The sequence below is a fragment of the Oculina patagonica genome, chromosome 3, assembly GCF_052425735.1.
Source record: "Oculina patagonica isolate OP01 chromosome 3, crgOcupat, whole genome shotgun sequence".
In the NCBI taxonomy this organism is placed as follows: domain Eukaryota; kingdom Metazoa; phylum Cnidaria; class Anthozoa; order Scleractinia; family Oculinidae; genus Oculina; species Oculina patagonica.
In genome coordinates this window covers 18,017,172-18,038,079 of record NC_135760.1, presented here as the reverse complement: position 1 = coordinate 18,038,079, position 20,908 = coordinate 18,017,172, and the positions used below count along the sequence as shown (strand labels likewise).

General features: G+C 39.6%; 3 protein-coding genes and 1 pseudogene across 3 annotated transcripts in view; 2 read left to right on the top strand and 2 right to left on the bottom strand.

Moving 5' to 3' along the window:
* The window catches only part of LOC144647530 (uncharacterized), a 5,315-nt gene extending 2,376 nt beyond the window's left edge, over positions 1-2,939 (bottom strand). The window contains exons 1-2 of the mRNA XM_078507326.1: positions 2,827-2,939; positions 4-1,427 (exon numbers count right to left, since the gene is read on the bottom strand). Coding sequence (XP_078363452.1) covers positions 4-1,406 — 1,403 coding nt within the window. The 5' untranslated portion in view covers positions 1,407-1,427; positions 2,827-2,939. The remainder of the gene's footprint in view (positions 1-3; positions 1,428-2,826) is intronic.
* Positions 2,940-3,709: 770 nt separating this feature from the next.
* Positions 3,710-15,338, top strand: LOC144647003 (adenosine 3'-phospho 5'-phosphosulfate transporter 2-like). The gene is made up of 10 exons (XM_078506744.1): positions 3,710-4,185; positions 6,596-6,714; positions 7,793-7,889; positions 8,247-8,304; positions 9,365-9,472; positions 10,174-10,271; positions 11,817-11,909; positions 12,509-12,620; positions 13,639-13,708; positions 14,741-15,338. Exons 1-10 carry the CDS (start codon positions 3,904-3,906, stop codon positions 14,898-14,900), a joined length of 1,197 nt encoding a protein of 398 aa, XP_078362870.1. The 5' UTR covers positions 3,710-3,903; the 3' UTR covers positions 14,901-15,338.
* Positions 15,339-15,486: 148 nt separating this feature from the next.
* On the top strand, positions 15,487-17,933 carry LOC144647005 (uncharacterized). Its single transcript, XM_078506745.1, has 3 exons — positions 15,487-15,936; positions 16,087-16,150; positions 16,811-17,933. Exons 1-3 carry the CDS (start codon positions 15,843-15,845, stop codon positions 17,403-17,405), a joined length of 753 nt encoding a protein of 250 aa, XP_078362871.1. The 5' UTR covers positions 15,487-15,842; the 3' UTR covers positions 17,406-17,933.
* A 481-nt stretch (positions 17,934-18,414) lies between these two features.
* On the bottom strand, positions 18,415-19,720 carry LOC144647004 (uncharacterized; annotated as a pseudogene).
* Between the last annotated feature and the right edge of the window lie 1,188 nt (positions 19,721-20,908).

The following is a 20,908-nucleotide window of genomic DNA, read 5'->3' as shown; positions in this document are numbered from 1 at the left end:
GACGTCTCGCACAACAAGAGTGGCCTTGTCATGTCTTCTGGTGACAGCATCAACTTGGGACAGCTGAGGACCCTAATGGGATGATCAAATTGTGTAAAGAAAGTGCAGGGTTCGAGAGTGATGCTATGTTGCCGGAATCTTACAAAATCTACGTAAACGGTGAGTCTTACTCTACGGCTCTTTTGGCTTATGCCAACGTCTAAAGTGGTATAACGGTTAACGTTGGTCCATGGTCTTGTTCCCTTCACTTGAAAGCTTGATAAGCAATTCATAATCTTCACATTGTCAATCGCTGACAGGTTTTTAATTTTCAGATTTTCGTACCATGTCCCTTCACAAAGGGCTATTTTAATCATGCGCTCTTCGTTCACGATAAATGGAATGGAATATGCCGATCTCTTTGTGAAGACTTGCGAGAACACTAACGTTTTCCTATGATCCGCCAGTCGAATCGAAATCGGTTTGTATTCTTCGTCAAAATTAATTCCTTCTGCCTTTGTTATGTAAACCTGATATTCTGTACTCGTCTCAAGGGGAGAACGAACCGGCTGCTCGTGTGGGGCTGTTTTGGGATCTGGGGGATCTCCTCTGTACATAGCTCCTGCTTTGTCAAAACTACAATCTGCCTCTTTCCAAATTTCCCTGGTTTTTATTGCAGAATCATACAACTTCGACCCTGCTGTCCGATCTGTTACAGAGTCGTCATGTTTAAGGATTCTTCCAAGTAACTTGGTTGTAGTTTGCTTGTACTTTGTTGGATGCAGTTGATGGGCGTGCCAGATGAGATCAAAGTCATAGCATGGAACCAAGAATACATCTGGATTGTTCTTCTTTAGACGCAGATGGGTCATGTATCGATCAACAGCATCTTTGAGGAACCTGCTGTCGCGGTAATGAGGTAGCGACACCTGGTAATAGAATTTAAACTGACGTTGACAAGCTTCTTCAAGGTTGTACTTGATCCTTGAGCTGTAAGTCTGCACCAGACACGGGTCTTCGTAAACGTTAATCTCAAACGGTTCGTAGGGGTATGTTTTCTTCCACACAGATTTGGCTCGCTGGAGGCCGACTTGTCTCTGATGAGGTGTCAGTAGGCGATGGTCCACCAGCATAGATACGATGTTGTTACAATCCTGCTCGTAATTTTGTGGTGCTAGCATGTGCACGTGCCAGACCCAAGCGATGTCCAGAGGGGCAGCTAAGTCAGTCTTCTTGTGCATGCTTTGGTAATGAAATATTAAAGGCAGCCAAAGATGCTCATATCTTCTAATAGCATTTTTAAGGACAGGACCGGAGAACAGACCAGGATGTTCATCGACCAGTGCAAGAAAATCAAGCTGGCTCTTGGCTGCTTGAACAAGATCTAACCCGCCAACAAGTTCTCTTCGAGATTCCTTTTGTCCCATTCGCCTGATCTAAACTGACAACTGTGGAACAAATTTAAAGCAACGTTTAACCCTCGGATAAATTCATACCCCTACCGTGAGGGTGGAGGGGAACCACCCTTAGGTTTTCGTTCTTATAAGACACATCAAAAGTATCGTGCATAAAGTAGGTAGACTAGATACCTACTTATACGCACCTAATAACATAAGGCAAGATTAATGACCTTGACACCTCAGAGAGCGTGCTTTCAATCTAATGATCATTTATGACTTATCTACCAGGAGGTTTAATAACAAGGGTGTTACGTGGTTGAGCAAGCATGGAACCTCAGCGATGCGGACGTTCGACTTACGATGACGCAGCGAAAATATTCAAGCTGATCGCATGCACGCGATGGTTTTCGTTCGTTTGATTATTTACAAAATATGCAATGGTTTGCTTTTTAGTGTAGTTAAAAATCAAATTACAAAATACCAGAAATCAAATGATGTTTGATGAAAAGATGGCTGGTTTAATTTTTCCAAGGTTGCCTGACTGTTGCCTGACTGTTGCTCTGTGCTCAATATACTTAATTGCTTAACCTTGAACTCATGAAAGTCATGAACCGTCGACTAACAAAACATGCTTCATAATCTTTCGCAATCGTTTTATCGTTAAACTGCAGAGTATTCTATTGAAGCTGCCTCCAATATAGAGCATCAAATAAGTTTTAGTCATAGTTTTACAACCTGATACTAGTGGGAATTTAAGCAGGTTAATAATACTGCCTCGACTAATGGGTATTTCAATTTTCTAATCCAGGAATAATCAATACTCGTCACAGAAAAATGAATATGTAGACCGAACAAAACATAGAGATCGAAAACTTCTACGCTGTTCACAGCCTCTGTATTTTTCAACGCAGTAAACGCGAGGAGAACGGCGAGCAAAGCGTGCCCCTCACGCCTCCCGTTTTCCAGTTCTCTCGAAATTCTTTCCCTGCGTTTAACACTAGCTAACTAGCTAACGATCGAAGAAAAATACTAAAAAATAGGGGGTTATGAATAGTCTAAACACTCGTGAATTTATTTGCCGATCGTTATTACCTTTAATTTGTTGCTGTTCGCTATTTTGAATTCAAGAATCTTCCGTTTTGTTTTTCTTTCCTTTTTGAATAAAAATAAGCTAACTTTTCAAGCATCAGCGCTTATACTTCCGCCTTGAAAAGCCTTACCATGCTATCTGCGGATAATGCGGGAAGGTTTGTAACTTAGCTCTTCGATTATAATGTAGTTGAAGTTATCGGAAGTTGTCAGAGATGGGCCAGAAATAATAGATAGAGACATCCGCTTCAGCCACTGATGCTAACAACAATTACCGCGTGCAGCCAGCAATAGATCGAAATGTCGGTGTATCTAACGCAAAACAAATCGTTTCCATGTATGACAACTGTGTACTTACCAATGTGCTAACACGGTCAAAAAACCAAGTAAAAACCAAGTTTTTTTTTATACGGCTTGCGAACGAGAAAAGAATCGCCTGACGGACAACGCAACGAGCGAGACCAAAATGAAATTACCAACTTTAAGCAGGCCAATATATTATTTACAATACCAAGCAGCTATGTGTTCTGTTATTGGTTAAAAGCTTCTTTATAGCTGGAGGGCCTAGCGTAAAACGTTTCGTTCCAATCGCTTTCACTCGATACATGTTTTGGCAAATTAAAAACCGTCATTATCCATCTCGTGTATGAAACATAAGGTACAAGAGTGACGAACATCAGTAGAAGTAGGGCGTAATTCTTATATCCTCAAGCATTTAAAGGGTCCATAGTCATGTAAGAATTTGTTTTATGGGGTTTGTTTTTCCATTGTGAACTCCGGTCTTTAATATTAATTTCGCCAGTCTTTTTATTAGTCTTTTTAATTATTTTAATTTCTAGTTTAAATTGATGTACGGCGCCTAAGAACTATAGGATGATATGCGCTATATTTGCATATTGAATGGGAGCAGCCCTCGCTAAATAAAACAACGTAACATGTGATTTTAAAGCCCCATTTGACTAGAACTGCGTAATTATATCGAACCTTAAAATTCTGAAAATAACACCCCCCGTCAAAAAGCCCCCCAAAATCTAACAGGATAGATAGTAATATTAAAATTCAGGCCCACAGTATTGCAACTCTTTTACTCACGCCTTAATTGAAGTTTGGCCTTCCCAAAAACGGCGATCAAAAAAACATTTTCCTTTTATTTTACGATCCTTAACTTTGAAAAGTGCATATGCGTTGCAGACCTATCTTAGAGAAGTTGTCGTTCCCAGTGCCCTATAACTGAACATTCAAGATGGCGGTCCGTAAGGGGCCACATCGACAACAACCAAAATGAGATTTGTTTTCTTTTTTGTCACCTTCGTCGCACAATATACCAATTCAGAAATGACACGTCTTACTCTTATCGGCGTTGTTTGATGGCAGGAGAGCAGACTTCATGAAACATCTTGGATAAAACGCAGAAGACTCTGCAACCGGTGTTTTTATGCATGGGCCAAGCGCCATGTTGAAAAGTGACTTTCGTCCAACTACACTAAAATTTATAAGAAACAATTCCACGTTGAAAAATAACATGGCGGAACCTCAGTGGGGCAAGCTTAATCACACCGTTATAACAGTTCAGAATGGCGGCAAGAAAGAAGAATCTGAAGATCGTAAAGAACTTGTGGTTTTGGGATTCGCGCTGGATTCGTTTCCTAAAGCGGCCCAGTTCTTCATTTGTTGTGGAGGAGTGTTTTTATTTTATCTTATTTATGGATATGTACAGGTGAGGATAAGAGGTATACGTCCATGACGTTAAAGCTTTTATTCTATTTATTGAAACTAAATTGTAAGTTGTTGTGGTATTGTGGGAAGTATGTTTGATGTAAGAATCCAGGTTAATGCTGTGACATTTGCAGACTGTAGATTTGCAGACTTTTCACTCCGGTTAGCCTTCTTTTCACTCTGATTAGCCTGAATAGCACTTCGGTTAGCCTGTTTACGGTTAGCTTTCAATAATGGTGGGAGGTGCGGTGGCCTAATGGTTAGCGCACCGGACTCCGGATCGAGCGGTCTGGGTTCGAGGCCTGGCCGGGGTCATTGTGTTGTGTTCTTGGGCAAGACACTTTACTCTCATAGTGCTTCTCTCCACTCAGGTGTATAAATGGGTACCAGCGACATAATGCTGGGGGGGGGGGGTACCCTGCGATGGACTAGCATCCCATTCAGGGGGGAGTAGAAATATTCCTAGCCGCTTAATGCTATGGAAACCGAGATAAGCTCCGCCAGTATGAGCAAATTGCCTTGAGGCTTCCCTTTTTTTCAATAATCGTAATGGTAACATGATATATTCTCTTAGTCTGCAGCCTGCAAATGTCAGACACCGAATGCTGACAAGATATGGTGACCTAACTATTAGGTCACCATACCTTCTGCAGTATTGTAAATATTTAAATGTAATTTTACCAACCTTGAATTACAGTGCGCTTCCCCCTCCCCCCACCCTGCTCCTCTCCACCACCTCTAGAAGCTACCCCCTTTTAGAATTACTATGACCTTATCAGGTGGGGGGGGGGTAACCCTGTGATGGACTGGCATACCATCCATTTGGGAGTAGTCAAATACTCCTAGTCACTTGGCTCATAATGGTCACCAGGCTCATATACCGACTCTTCTTCTTTCTTGTTCACACTTGTGGGGTCAGAGAGCATTTCAAGAACAGCTCAGTCAACCTACCTGTCCCTATACATGCCAGCAGTATTGTTTTCTATAGGATTGTGCCAACTGCCATATATTTAACAATTATTCCACAAGCGCACGTTGGATATAAGATGGTAGATAGCCAATGACGTGCAAATCGCCAAGTTGGCTATAACAATCTCATATCCAACAAGCGTGAGTGAATTGCAGGGTCCGAAATTGCGCCTTCCTGGTCGCCAATGCGACTAAATATTGAGAGCTGGCGACCAGAATTTCACAACTGATCGCCCACTGGCGACTAAGTTGCTTTGTAAGAGTATTCAGAGAAATTGATTAAAAATAAAATTCGGAGCCGTTTTTTAACAATTTATTGACTCACTTTTTATCTTAGTGATGTCCTTGAGATAACACTGAAGTAAATTTCTCGCTACATAATGTATAAACTCCCCAACAGCTCAGCCAACAGCTGCGATCAACACGATTCGAACATTGCAAGCCGCCATGTTGTTTTCCTCAGCGGTTTTACCCATGACACTATTGCGGGCGCGCCCAGACATGTGCTTTCTTTCGCATGCAATGGTCCATGCAATGAATATTCATTCTGGCGATGTCATGTTCGCGGACACGCTGAAATATTTCCGTCATTTACTTGAAACTGGTAAGGCTACAGATGCAAAAAACTTTGTGGAAGATTTAGATACAGTATTTCAATTACATGCCAGGCTACTAAGCTACGACGTTCCACGAACGCAACACGTTCTTGTTGTCACTGTGTTGAATGAAAAACTACCTGTCGAAATATGTCAGAAAGTTGGTGGAAATGATGTTTTTTATATTATTAAAGAGCGGAATGTTTGGGTAAGACTGTAAAGTATTTTCCGTTTAAATGTTAGAGAGTTAACATTCGATAAAGAAGACTTTTTTTAAAAGACTCTACTTATAGGCGGGTACAGCATTTCTTTGAGTGATTGTCTTTGTTGTTTTGTGGTATAAGTAAGCTGTTTTTGAGCATATGAATGGCCAAAAATACACGAGAAGAACAAGTGTTTCGTCTTTTAAGTGTAAAAGGAAAGTCAATCGAAAAACATTGGCGACCAGAAGTTGCCATCTGGCGACTAAAACTTTCGGTCCGGTCGCCAGGTGGCGCCGATGTAAAAAAATTAATTTCGGACCCTGAATTGTTTTATTAAAAACACCCAAAGAATTGCAATGTTTGAGCTCCTCGGCTGTTCTTGTTATCACTTATCGGCTACCATATTTGTGGTCAATGGTATATATGAGCTCATATACCATTGCCTGTTAACCAATCAAAACTTAGGAATTGCAATATGCCATTGCTAGTTTTTAATAAACAGTGCTATAATAACTGAACTTATCTCACGTGACACCAGCCACTTTTCTTAAGCTGTGACTACACAAACTTGTATCTTGTTGTGTTCCCCTGTTTGTATGTCAAAAGAACTTCATATTAATCTCCATAATTTGTCCGAACATAGGAGTGGATATTTAGGACAGGAATGAAGCCATTTGGTTGGTACCTAACTCTAGTTCAATTTGCTTGGTACTCAGTATTTGGCACGTTTCAAACTAGCCTTCAAAGAGATAAAACAAGAAAGTAAGTATTTTATAATAATGGTACATTGAGATATTTCTGTTTTAGTCTGCTTAATTAATGTTGTAGTTCAATTTTACCCTTGGTATAAATTATACAGCCCATGTAAGTTCATTCTGTTTTTACCCACTGGCCTGGGGGGGGGGGCACCCTGCCGTGTGTATTTTTGGTTGTGAGTGTGCCGCTGGGACTCTGAAACCCTTACCCTATACCAGACCATCTTCAGCTGGTTTTGCAACCCTATACTAGACTGGATACCGAAAATCCCTACCCTATCCCAGACTTGCTTCGTTTTAGAACTGCATCATTATCAGTGTTTTTAATGGAAAACCATTTGTCAACAACGTTGTCACAATGATTTTATTCATGTGTAGGGAGGCCTCTTTCTCTTCCGAGTTTCTATTCCTATTAGGGACTTCATTCTTCATACAACTGATCAGTTTTTGGCAAATGATACCCTATTCTAGACCAAAATCCTCTGATTTCTTTAGCCTATCCCAGACTAAACTCCTTGAAAACCATACCCTTCACAGTGGCACATACCTATATAGCTCATATATGGGAGTGCCCCCCCCCCAGGGTAACAAGCCCCTCCCCGGGAGGGGGAAGGGGGTGTGGGGGGTGTATGTTACGTTGTTCCCCAAACGATTTTCCTTATGTATTTTCTTGTTCCCTAAAGTATTCTGTCAATTTTTGTGATCCCTGTTTCTAAAATATCAGAAACACAGCTTTTGTTCCCTTGTTCCTGATTATTTTATGGCCGTGTCCCCTTGTTTCCTGTGGACATGGTATACTGCCCTATTGAAGCCAAAATCAGAGTATTATCTGAGTAAGTGGTACTTATTAATAATGAATTATTAATAAGTGTTTCAATCTGTCAATTTTTTCAATCATGCCTGTGAAGAGAGACACTTTTTATTCCCTTTAACCCTAACTAACCTGGCTAGGTGGAGGCCTGGTAGTATCCACACTGTATTTTAGGGGAGCTTCAGTTATCTGTTGTAATAAGGGGATTTTATTTTTACTTGCCAGTTCAAACATTAGTACATTATTTTTTTCTCCTTTCCTTTCTTGTCCGCAGAATTCCCTTGAAGACATATTCAATTCTAGCATTTTTAACTGTGGCTACCATGGGTCTGTCCAATACCTCTCTGAGCTATTTAAACTACCCCACACAGGTACAGGAAACACAGTGTGCAAAAGATCTGTTAATCTCTCAAAGGATACTTCATGCCAACCAGTAGAATTTGTATTGATCATTAGTGTTATGGCAATGGTAACTTCAGGATCACAATACATTTATTGAGTATTGGCTCAATCCATAATTTAATAAATATATAATTATGTTATTTAATATTACTCCGAATTAAAAAAAAAAGACTGGGGTTTAATCCCATTTTTTGCTCTGCTCCTCAACTAACTGAATGCCTGCAACAGGCTAGCCCTAATTATACTAAATTGTCATTGGAGATTTCAGTGACCTAATGTCCTTGTAAGCACAAGTTATTGCTCTAAAAAATCATTGTATGTTTCAGGTCATTTTCAAATGCTGCAAGTTAATTCCAGTGATGATTGGCGGGATTATAATACAAGGTAAAATTAATATGATCAACGTCAATAAATTAAAATGTGCATAATGAGAATGAAGAAAGTCATCAACAACAGATAATGTCTATAATGTCAGTAAAATTAATCTACATTTATTTAATTTTATGCTTAGTATTGGTAATCAAATGATGACGAGTGAAATTAGGAAATAATTTCACGCGCGTTTTTTCAAAATGCTAATAATTTCCCGAGCCTTTAGGCGAGGGAAATTATTTGCATTTTGACAAAATGCAAGTGAAATTATTTCCCAATTTCACGAGTATACCATTTGATTACATTTTAATATCAGAGGTGACAAATTACGCTTGCAATCGTAGGTTTTTGACTGGTATATTCAGCATTGCAAACTCCGAGCTTTGAAAAGCATACATTTTGCTCAAGTTCGCAAGTTTTTTAGTCTTTGAAAAAAAACCTTTTAGAGATTCCTTTTTGCTGTTGACAAAAAGTTTCAAAGATGAATCAACTGTCAATTATTTCTCACATTATGACCATAGTTCGTCTTGAATGAACTGAAAACGGCGCCCGTGTAAAACACTCAAAAATCCGCTCGATGCCATTTAAGTAATTGGCTTAAGTCTTGAAGTCGTTTTGACGTTTTGAAATATAAAATATCATCAAAAGTTTTATTACATGGCCAAGGCTAGCTGGCTAAGATGAAATTCAAGCGAAAATATACAAAGTTTAAGCTTTAAAACATCTTTTATTTCGGACGCCATCTTGCCGCTAACTACGTTGCCATGGCAATTTTATAATTTCACATGTGAAATTATAAATTAACGTTAAAATTTCGCACCAAAATTAAGGAGTAATTTGTCACCTATGATATTATGAGGATAATTTTACCAAAAGCAATATTTGTTTGTGAAAACTATTATTAATAATTAAAATTCATTGTATTGGAGGATTACTAAAACAACAATAGAATTCCAATGGTTCTATTTAATGGGAAGCTTGAGAAATCAAGGATTTGAGAAATCGGGACCCTGCTGTACTAGGATATAAAAAATTAATCCTTAGAATCTAAACAGTTTTTCTTTGCCTTTAGGAAAAACCTACAGACTGATTGATTTTTTAGCATGCCTCTGCATGAGTATTGGCTTAATACTTTTCACCTTGGCTGATAGCACTGTTCAACCAGAATTTAACCATACTGGTAAGTAGTGTAGTAATTATATTCATTTTGCACTATTTGTCGTTACTGATGCACAAGTAAGAGGCAAAGTCTGCATATGAGCCTAGTGGCCCATCAGGCCAGAGCTTATCCCAGTTTCCGTAGCATGAAGCAACTAGGAGTATATATCTACTCCCCCCTGTATGGGATGCTAGTCCATCGCAGGGTTACCCCCCAGTAGTTAATTTGCTGGTACCCATTTATACACCTGGGTGGAGAGAGGCACTGTGATAGTCAAGTGTCTTGCCCAAGAACACAACACAGTGACCCTAGTCAGGGCTACTGCTTGATCTGAAGTCCAGCGCATTAACCATTAGGCTGCCACGCTTCTCACTGCAGCAGCTGCACATGTGCCAATTAAAATTTTTTTTTGCTAATGAAACAAAGTGGTGTTTTGTTTAACAGTAGCAAAATTTGAATTACTTTTATTTAGTAATAGTCATTTGATGTCCGTGTTGGTAAGTATTTAATATTGAACTATATGATAAGCCCATTATAGGCTCACATATTTTTGGGAAATAAATGTTTGTTGAAATAAATTTTTGAGTGAAATCGGACTAGTGAGTGGACTAGTGTAAATATTTTCCTCATTCGTGAATTCATTAATTTCACGGCCACTTCACGCTCTGAAACTTGCTTTTTAATTTATTACCTCTTAAATTTTTCCAAATGTTTTGTTTCAGGTGTTATTTTAATCTCCCTGGCTCTCTGCGCTGATGCTGTTATTGGAAATGTACAAGAGAAGGCCATGAAGGCACACAAGAGTTCAAACACAGAAGTAGTAAGTAGCTGTGCCCTAAAAAGGGGAACTTCTAGGTCTGGAGAAAACACTTTCAGAGAAGATTTACAATAATTTATTATTAACTACTGGAGCAGTGAAATCAGGATTTTTCAAATCTTCAGTTTTTCTAAAGCTCCCAATAACTCAAATCAAAAATGCTTTTTCTTGATTTGCTTCAACCAACTGAAAGTGAAACACTGCAAGTTAATCCCCAGGCCGATTTCTCAAACTCCCAATTTCTGGAATCAATTGTTTTTCCTTTTGGGGTTCCACTGCATGTACTTGCCTGAATTAATTTGCTCAATGAAGTTAAATTTGTCTAATAAAGTTTATTTGTTAACGCAGTTACATGAAGTTAAGTCCATACAGTGAAATTAATGGGTACTTTAAGGTTTCTCTTTTCAGTAAGCATCGTTTCAAGCAGTATCATTAAGCTCCATTCTTACTCTACATACCGTATTTACTCGAATAAGCGCCGCCCTCAAATAAGCGCCGCACTTAGGACAAAAAAGTTAATAAGCGCCGCCCCGAATAAGCGCCGCAGTCCCGATGCAGCGCTTATTCAAGGAATTCCGTTTAACTAAAAACAGCACTACAAAGCAACTCTAAAACAAACACATTTCGTTTGCAGTTCAAAGTGACTGTTTTACCGCTCGCACATTAGTTTTTCTATCCAACATTCTTACAATACGTAGTTCTGTAAATGTTGTGAAGTATACGAACTTTGCCAGGACAGGTAGAGCCACTTCTCTCTTCAGCAAGAGACGAATACTGACAATCTAAGGATGCCATTTTCAATAAGATAAGATTCTTTTTGCCGTCCAAATTTTAAATAAGCGCCGCCCTCAAATAAGCACCGCACTTGAGGCGCGAAAAATTTAATAAGCGCCGTGGCGCTTATTCGAGTAAATACGGTAGGCCATTTCAAACAGGGATAAACGGTCATTTTATCATACAAACAAATCAGGTCATTGTCAAATAGACAGCTGATGAAAATAAAGAAAATCAACTAGGAGAATAGTACTGTCTATCTTTACCCAGGGGGGGGGGGGGTACTCTGGCTTGTAAATGACGGGGATGATCGAAGGATTTTTTGGGGTTTTGAAATTTTTGAATCCGGGATTTTTTTGGGTTGGAAGATTTGGCAAGTATTTTTTTGGGTGACTTGATTTAAATAGGGGATTTTTTGGGTATTAAAAACGAACTTAAGTGTCTTGGCGCTGCCTTAGCGTGTTTATGGTACTGTATGATGAATAATCAAACTCGAGCGTTATTTCCCCTCCTGGCAATTTGACAAGGGATTTTTGGGGGGTTATTTTTGGTCCAGGGAATTTTTTGGGTAATGGGTAATGTCAGAAGACTTAGGGATTTTTTTGGGTCCTGAGTTTTGCCTTCATTCGATCATCCCCGTCATTTACAAGTCGGAGTACCCCCCCCCCCCCTGGGTCTTACCATCAATTTTTCAGAACTGACATTAAATATAATAAAAGGCAATCAGTAAGATTAAAACTGAAAGAATCTTTGTTAACTTTTTTAACTTTTCAGGTGTTGTATTCTTATGGTATAGGATTTGTGTATATTTTAATTGGGCTGGTATTTTCTGGTGGGCTTTGGCCAGCATTTCAATTTTGTGCCCAGGTGAGATTTAAAAAATAAATTATCCACCATGAACATATTCGTTTTATAAGATAACTATTAATATTAACATTGCATGTAATTTGTTAAAGAGCAGTTAAATGTGTTTTGACTGTTCTAAGTTGTTTTATGTTATCGTTGACCAACGGTGTAAGAAATGGTCATATGTAAGCGCTTAACAGAAATTATCGGTTATGAAAAATTGTGCCAGCAGGTGGGGTTCTAGTTTGCAGTTAGTATCGGTTTATCTGGTAGTTATGAGTTGTAGTTGAATTTTACCCTTGCTACAATCTGGTATTTTTCTTTCTTATAAAATTCATATATTTTATCATATATAAGATTACACCAGAACAAAGGAAACTACTAATATTATTGTATTGAATTTAGAAGAAAAAGAAATTACATGTCATGATAAGTTCTGAGGCACACAAGCACTAAATGTGTCCTGTGATTGGCTAAATACTCTAACCAGTGAAAATGAGAATTCAAAGTATTTGCAAAATTCCCTTTGGGGTCCTGTCAATAAGGACGTGTTTTTGAATTCCTTTATCAGTATATTTTTTTAGGAAACACAAAATCTATTTTTTCTTGCATTTTTTCAGAACCCTGTCCAAGCCTATGGATTGTCATTCATCTTCTCAATTTCAGGATATCTTGGAATTACATTTGTCCTTACGCTTATTAAAGCATTTGGTGCACTTGTTGCTGTTACAGGTAACATATTTGAAACCTCGATTCCAGTACATTATAAACCTGCGTATGGAGAAAAGGAGGAGAAGCCACGAGCCAAGCGGCCCACACTGCCGGAGCTTATCCCGGTTTCCGTAGCATTAAGCGGCTAGGAATATTTCTACTTCCCCCTGAATGGGATGCTAGTCCATTGCAGGGTTCCCCCCCAGCATTATGTCGCCGGTACCCATTTACACACCTGGGTGGAGAGAGGCACTATGAGAGTAAAGTGTCTTGCCCAAGAACACAAACCTGCGTATAACAATCTAAAATTTAAGAATCTGTTAGGCTAAAATTTTCATTTTAAACCACCTTTTCATAAGAACCTATTGAGCCTTAAAATGTTCGATAGGTTCTTATTTTACAAAAATGACTGAGGCACAGATGATAATACAGAAAACAATTTTAGTCTAGACATGCATGCTAGTACTTTGGAATGGTAAATTTAATGTATGATTATCATCTTAACTGATAATTAGTTTAATCAATTTATTCCATATCACATATGCCCTGTAGTAGTTATCTGTGCAGATCGCTAGTGCTCCTATGAAATTAAGAATCTATCTAAGAACCTAAGTAGCCTTAAATCGCACTAAGTACCATTTCTATAAGAAACCATTTAGGCTAAGTTGGAAAAAACTAGGTTCTTGTAAATAATAAAGATGGCAAATTTCAAGCTCGGTAATAAATAGTGAAGAAATTATTCAACATGACACGAGCGTGGGACAAAGAAAAAATCTGAGTCCCCGATGGGAATCGAACCCATGGCCTCCCAGATACCGGTTGGGCGCTCTAACCAACTGAGCTACGAGACACTCGTTGTGAGCCATGGCCGTGGGTTCGATTCCCGTCGGGGACTCAGATTTTTTCTTTGTCCCACGCTCGTGTCATGTTGAATAATTTCTTCACAACTAGGTTCTTATACGTGGGTTTTTACTGTATTCAAGTTAACAATGTTTTTTGACCAGTTTCTAACAAACTACCGGTATGTTTCCGATTCCAGTAACAACGGGCCGGAAAGCTGTGACTATGGTGTTATCCTTCATATTCTTCGCCAAACCATTCACTATAAAGTAGGTGAATAACAAATAAGTAAGCTATATTTCCTGTGGTCTCCTTTGCAGCCTTTATTTCCCAAGTTGATGATTCTGTCTATTCTCAACACCCGTTCACTTTACAGTGTATTAATATTGTTAAGAGAATGTAGGTGCTCATCAGGTTCTTTAGAAGGGAGCAGGGATGGCGCAGTGGTGAGAGCGCTCGCCTTCCATCAATGTGGCCCAGATTGGATTTCGGCCCTGTGCCATTACTGCCATATGTGGGTTAAGTTTGTTGTTGGTTCTCATCTTTGCTCCGCCCGGACCCGGCGTCATATGTGGGTTGAGTTTGTTGTTGGTTCTCGTCCTTGCTCCGAGGGTTTTTCTCCGGGTTCTCCGGTTTTCCTCCCTCCACAAAAACCAACACTTCTAAATTCCAATTTGATCGGGAATCCGAGGGCCACAGGTTTGTCAGTCGAAAGACTGTTATGTGCAACCCTCGTAAAACAAAGTTGATTTTTTATTCCGGCTCCGGGTTCTTCAGTTTTTCTCCCTTCACAAAAACCAACATTTCCAAATTCCAACTCGACCTGGATAGAGGACCTGCATGAAAACCAGCTAGAAGAGAAGCCAACCAGCTAGAAGCCAGCGGCTTCCTCTCTAAATATTGTAGCGTTTTTTTTTTAAAAAAAAAGTCGTTACATTTCTTATATACCGAGCACAAGGGCCGTCCTGGGAGTATATCAATCAGCCCTAGGTCTTGACAGTACGGATCAAGCGCAGCGAGGTCTGTAAGGTAAAGACTGCGGACTGGTATGCTCCCAGTACAACGCTGAGCAAGCTTGGTTAATAAGAGATTTATTTAACGACTTTATAATTGATAGACCTGTAGCATTTTTACCCGGGATGCTCAGAAAATATCAGACTGGCAATACAGCATCCTGATGGCTGATTTAAGTTATTGACCTTCTCCGCTGCCTTGGCGTGCAATAAAATTCGATATTACACAAGCGAAGATCGACCTCGGACATGTCGCCATTGACCCTTTTCAAATGTTTTTCTTTTCAGTTACGTGTGGTCTGGATTTATCGTGCTCCTCGGCATCTTTTTGAACGTTTACAGCAAAAACGAAGCACAAATCAACGCGTGGGTTGTTCAACGAGGAGCAAAATATTCTACGTACTTTTCACACAGACAGAAGAGAACTTATCTCATGGAAAACGTTTGATGTAGAATCGTCGAAACACATCAGTTTTTTCAGAGAGGAAGTCCAGCTGTCAGCTTTTTGTATGTCTCAAAACTGGACCCTTCTCTGAAGATGCCTTAAAGTGATCCACCTTAAAGAGGTGCCACCCCTCATATGGGAGCGGTCTCTTGTTTGAAGCAGGCACATCGCTAAAGCAGACACTTTTCGAAAGCAAACATCTCTCAGAAGTAGGCACTGGTCTCGAAAGCAGAGTTTTCTCGAAAGTGGTCACCTCTGAAAGGTGGAAACTTGTCTAAAGAAAGAACTATCGAAAGGAAAAGACCTTTCTTAAGTGGACAGTTGTCTAACACAGGCACCTCTCGAAAGCGTACACTTCCCTAAAGTAGACACTTCTCACTCATGAACACTTGTCTGAGAAATGGACACCTCTCAAAAATAATGTGGACGTGTAATTGGTAGGGATCTCTGGAAAAATGGGCACCCCTCATGCGTGGACAGTTGTCTGAAGTAGACAGCTGAAAAATAAACTCCTCTCAAATATGGACACTTGTCTGAAGTAGACACCTGAAATTGGACACCTCGAACCTGTACGCCTGTCTTAAGCTGACACCTGAAAAGTGCATCAACATCTCTGCAAAGTGGACACTTGTCTAAAGCGGACACCACTCTTAAATTGAACACCTCCGTAAAACGTCCACTACTTTAGAGCGTCCTCTGCTTATCTGCCTTCAAGGCCGCAAGACAGCGTTGTAACGCAGACAATTGGCACTGTCTCCAGTGTGTCCGCATGTGAGTTAGATAAATGTACATTTGTAAAGTCGCGAACAACTTGCGGTTATCTAAACTGTAAATACTCATGCGGTTTAAAAATAGGGACGTTACAGGATTGCGATATTAGGGACCTTTAGCACCGACGCCGAGGACGTGAACGTCACCGACCGGAAGTTCAGAAAATGAACTTTGATGCTACTACGCATGCCCATTCGTGCGGAACTCGTCGTCCACACCTCGTTGAGGACGTCGTTTGCCGCCATTTGCCGTACAGTGTTGAACGAAGGTATGTTTTATATGTTTACTGTCTTTTGCTGACTTATTTTGGGGATTTTTTCAATTTAAAGTGTCGGTACGTGGACAAGATAGGTACCGTAAGTTATTTGATCGAACCGTGAAGAACCATATTAATTTCTTGTTTTCTTTTCACCTGCAGAAAGAGCTTTGAGCTTTGCAGCTATGTTTACAGTGATGGCGGATGATGATACAAAGAGTACAGGGTTCGTACATAAATCTTATAAGTGCTTTCTAAAAATATAAGTCGCATGCTTTCAACTGCATTTCATTGTAGCTTTGAAAATCAAAGTTGTCCGTTTAAATTTGCGGTTACCGTATCGACCAAGTTCCTTCTGAAATGTTTTATTTCTCACTAAGTTGTCGTTGATACTGAATGAAGCCTAAATTGTCGTAGAGGGTAATTTTTGTAATCAAAGATTGCCAACACGCGTTACACGTTTTATCCTATTTTAATTTTAGCCGCAAAAAATAAACAAAGGTTTATTTACAACTTACAGCACTGAAAACTTAGTATATATATACACTTGAGGCCTCGAGATTAATTTTACTCGCAATGCAGAGGGTACTTTTTTTTCTACAATTCAACGATTCCCAAAACGTATTACATGTTTTACCTTATTTTACTTTTAGCCGGACGAAAAAATAAACAAAAGTTTATTTACAACTTACAGCACTGAAAACATAGTTTATACACTTGAGGCCTCAAGATAAAATATATTTTACTTGCAATGCAGTTTAAATAATATAAACTGATTGTAAAAATAATTCCACTCACTCACTCAATCCTCTTCGTGCCTTTGGGCACATAAGGCCGTAAAAAATTCCATACTTTAACTTAATAAAACAATTGTATTTGTTTTCAGAAATTATGCAATGAAATGGTCAGAAGAACATGATCGCATGCTTTGCACAGAAGTCCTTGTCTTGGAACCATGGAAATTCCCTAAGCAAAGCAAAGAAAGAGGAGAGGTCTGGGGTGAAGTAGCATTACGTTTAAATGGCACAAACTATCCCAAATTCAAAGTCAGTAAGCGTTCTGTCAGGGAAAGACTCACTCTTTTAGTCAACAAATACAAAGAAAAGATGAGAACGGAGGAGCAAGGTTCTGAGATTGAATGTGACGATGAAACCGAATTAGAGAAGGCATTGTCTGAGATCATCGAAAAAGAGCAAGCAGCTGATTTGGAAAGGAAACAAAATTCAAATACTCTTACTAAGAAGAATGAAAGTGACAAGGCCTCTGCAGAAGAGAGTAGATTGAAGGCCATGGAGCGCCTGGGGCAAACCAAAAAGAGGAATGCTGATGCAAGCTCTGATCAAGTTACTCCACCAAAAAGCAGAAAAAGCACCACTGAAGCTGTGCAAATTCTGAAAGAAAAGTATGAGAATGAAAAAGAAATCAGGAAGGAAGAAATGGAAATTAAGAAGAAAGAACAAGAAAATAGAGCTGCCGAGTAACAGATGCTGATGGTTCAGCAGAGACACAGCCAGCAACAATACCAGGATGTATTAAAGGTCATGACTGAACAGCAGCAGAGACAGGAACAGCAGATGCAAAATTTCCAAATGCTTTTTTTGCAGCAGCAACAACAGCAGAGCCAGGTACTCATGGGTTTACTGGAAAGAGTCCTGCCCAAGTCCTCATAAGAGGAAGGCAAAAGAGCTGTTTAGAAAAACATTTGCACACTTAAGCCTTTTGGAACTATGTTGTGGTTAACATTTTATTTAATGGTCAATTTTTAAAATTAAAATTAAAAAGAGATATAAAGTTGAAGTTTACGAAAACCTAGGTGAACCCTTTCACCCCATAGGGTGCCGAGTTAAGAACTGAAAAAAGTTAAATTTAATATTCATGTTTGGTTACAATTTTAAATGTAACATGTGATTTTCATGGCAACCAAATGTTTTCCTTTAGGGTTGACCAAAATTTATATTTTTGTGTTTTATCTTTTAGAAGTTTTGAAGAACATACCAGAAGAGATCAAACCTTACTCAGTGTTATTGTCTTTATTGTTTATTTTAATGTATTTATTTTAATTTTTCTGGTTAATCAAGGGGGTGGGTAGCCACCCAACCCATCCCCCTGAATCCACCCCTGAATGATCCCTTCCCTTTTTTTCTATTTTTTAAGAGGGGGTGGGGTACTTTCAGTCCACCCCCAGTCTAAAAAAAGGCCAAGGCTAATAAGGGTTAAAGGACCATTCTTTGTAGAAGGGGGGGGGGGGGTTGTTGGGATGTTTTATTTGTTCCTGCAATGTCCCCTTCCCTACAATCTGCATTTTTTGCCCCATAACATGTATTGTATGTCCAGGAAAATAATGCTGTATCATAAAAAAAATATGTTGGGATTTTTTATTTGTTCCTGTAAAGTCCCCTCCCCTACAATCTGCATTTCATGCCCCATTACATTTTTCGTTTGTCCAGAAAAATAAAGCTGTATCATAAAAAAATATACAGCTATTTTACTTTATTGAAAGTATTGCTCCAGGGCGGGGGGCTCAATACCAAAGTAGTCGCTGGTGGTATTACCATAAAGGCATGTTATGGCATTGCGAAGTACTGTGCAAACAACATACATTTTACCGACATTGCTTAGGCCGATCTTCAAATTCTTTTTAAAGTCAAGAAATTTGAAAGAGTTAATGACATCACCGAAAAGCCATTCCACTGAAATTCTTAACGCGCTCATGACCTCGTTGTAATCCTGCATCGCGGGTGCAAGTGGGACACGACGAAACGGGGTTTGAAGATGCACACGGAGAGGGTAGGCCAAATCTCCATATATACACATGGGTTGGCCTACTGGAGAGAAAGCATACTGTTGAAGGTCACGCAATAGTCCAGAATCTGCCAACATCCCGGCGTCGTGTTTACGCCCCTCTATAAAAACAAAGAAAATAGGAGGTGAGAATAGAAATAGTTTGGGAAGTTTGTAGAGCTAAAAACAATAAAAACAACTTTCAATATCATATTTTATTTTGTGATCGATTGTTTTTTAATAATAAAGTTCATTATAAGTATTAAAAAGAAAATCAAATTAAAAACTCACCAACTGGTCCATACAAGTTTCCTATTAGTCCATTTGGTAGGGACAGGGATTGAAATTTAAGGGCATGGACCCTTTTATGTCCATTATAAACTACTCTTTGATGTTCTCCGGGTCTTGAAATGGGTCGTACTGTCCCATCGACGAAACCAAAACAATTGTCAAGCGGGGCGCCTTTTCCTGATATAGCATCTGCATAACGCTGTAAAGCCCCAGGATTCAGAAGATCTCGATTCCATTGGGTTATGAGGTGGCCGTGAACGTCAAAGATATAGTCCATGACATCATTAGTGATCAAACTTATAACAGAAACCGGTCGGCCAAAGCGCGGAATCATAGAGAAGCATACATAAGGCTTCTATGTCATCGCAAATACTCCTCTGCTCGCATTTAAACACTGGTGGTAGTTGGAGTGCTGCAACAAGGCGAGGAAGGTCTTGCTTCTCAACACGAAACTCTGCTTTGCATTCGGCGGAGTTCATAGAATCCAAATCGAATCGTTCGTAGTTTCCATGAGGGAAATCTGGATTTTTTGAACTGAAGGTATCGTAAAGCAATAAAAACTCTTCATCTGAAACAATGTTGTCGGCGTAGAGAAGTATGAGCATCTCACGAAATTCTTTGAAGGACATCATTTTCTCTGTGGACTTCAACTGGAAGATACTCGTCCTCGTAGCCGGCGCGGTCTGCTAAATGTTTATTTTTCCCGCCGTAAATGACGGTCCCGTCCCAGGACCCACTCGGTCAGACAAGGTCTCGTCCACGTCCTCGGCGTCGGTGCTAAAGGTCCCTATTTATTCTTGACAGACAAGGTGTTAATTTGGGACATTTATTAAAATATCAGTGCGAGAGAAAATATTTTCTCTTGATCAGTGTAGATATGCTGAGCTTAACCCAACTAATGGTGGAACCTTGTTCTCAAATACAATGAGAATATCCGACGAAGATAACGCTAAAATATTATTTATTTTTTTATGAAAAAAGACATCAGTAAAACAATACTCAAACAGAGGTCTTCAGTCTTCTGGTATATTACGTGTATTGTTTCATGCTAAATTAGAGCGGTTTTCACTTTAGTGTCGAATGTAACTTGCGTTTGCTATGGTTTTGCATTACTGCCCTAAGTGATTCATGCCTGCGACATGTATTAGCTTCGTGTTTCGATTGGCTCACTGTATTGTCTGTGTCCTTTGTGATTGGCCAGGGTTATTACTTTGGTTTTGGTTTTACTACACAATTGAAAACTATTCTAATGGAACAATTCGCACGTGTGAAACTGGAATACAACTTCCTTACCAGTGTGTACTTAATGTGACTTTGTTGATGCTACATGTCCCAGCTGCACGCCCCTGCTACATGTCCCGGGGGGGGGGGGTACTCCCATATGGGCTATATAGGTATGTGCCGCCCGTTAGGGTATGTTTTTTTAAGTTTTTTGCCATTTTGTTCCTGGTGTGATCCTTAGATAGGGTACCTATATTCTATCAGCTTTAATAAACGCCCAGATAAACGAAAAAAAGGTATCTTAAAACTGAAATACCCGTTCAAGTATTAGTAAAGCGATTTTATAGAGATTTGTGTTTGGCCGTGCGCGGTTAGCCGCTATTTGGGTCGTCACGGAACGTTTTTCGGTTTGGGGCCTTAAATAGGGTAAGGGTTTAAGAACCTTGGCGGCACACCCCTATCCGAAATTTATGGGAGTACCCCCCCGGGACATGTCCCCTCAGTGTGAACATTATTGTTGCTGCTACATGTCGCTGTGATATGCCCCTTAGTGGCTATTAAATTGAACCACGCAATCTCGCTCGCAGCCAAAAACGCAGGAGAGGAAAAAGACAAAGATTTTCTGCAATATACACTGGCTACAGATTTCGGGTTTCGGTGAGGCTAGAACTTTCGAAGCTAAAACTCGTAT

Bases quoted from the DNA above. Each gene is read 5' to 3' on its own strand.
- LOC144647003 (XM_078506744.1), top strand. From the start codon at position 3,904: ATGCATGGGCCAAGCGCCATGTTGAAAAGTGACTTTCGTCCAACTACA. The intron at 7,890-8,246 runs GTACAGGAAACA...TGTATGTTTCAG, and splicing joins ATTTAAACTACCCCACACAG to GTCATTTTCAAATGCTGCAA. The intron at 9,473-10,173 runs GTAAGTAGTGTA...GTTTTGTTTCAG, and splicing joins ACCAGAATTTAACCATACTG to GTGTTATTTTAATCTCCCTG.
- LOC144647005 (XM_078506745.1), top strand. From the start codon at position 15,843: ATGCTACTACGCATGCCCATTCGTGCGGAACTCGTCGTCCACACCTCG. The intron at 15,937-16,086 runs GTATGTTTTATA...TTTCACCTGCAG, and splicing joins CCGTACAGTGTTGAACGAAG to AAAGAGCTTTGAGCTTTGCA. The intron at 16,151-16,810 runs GTTCGTACATAA...ATTTGTTTTCAG, and splicing joins GATGATACAAAGAGTACAGG to AAATTATGCAATGAAATGGT.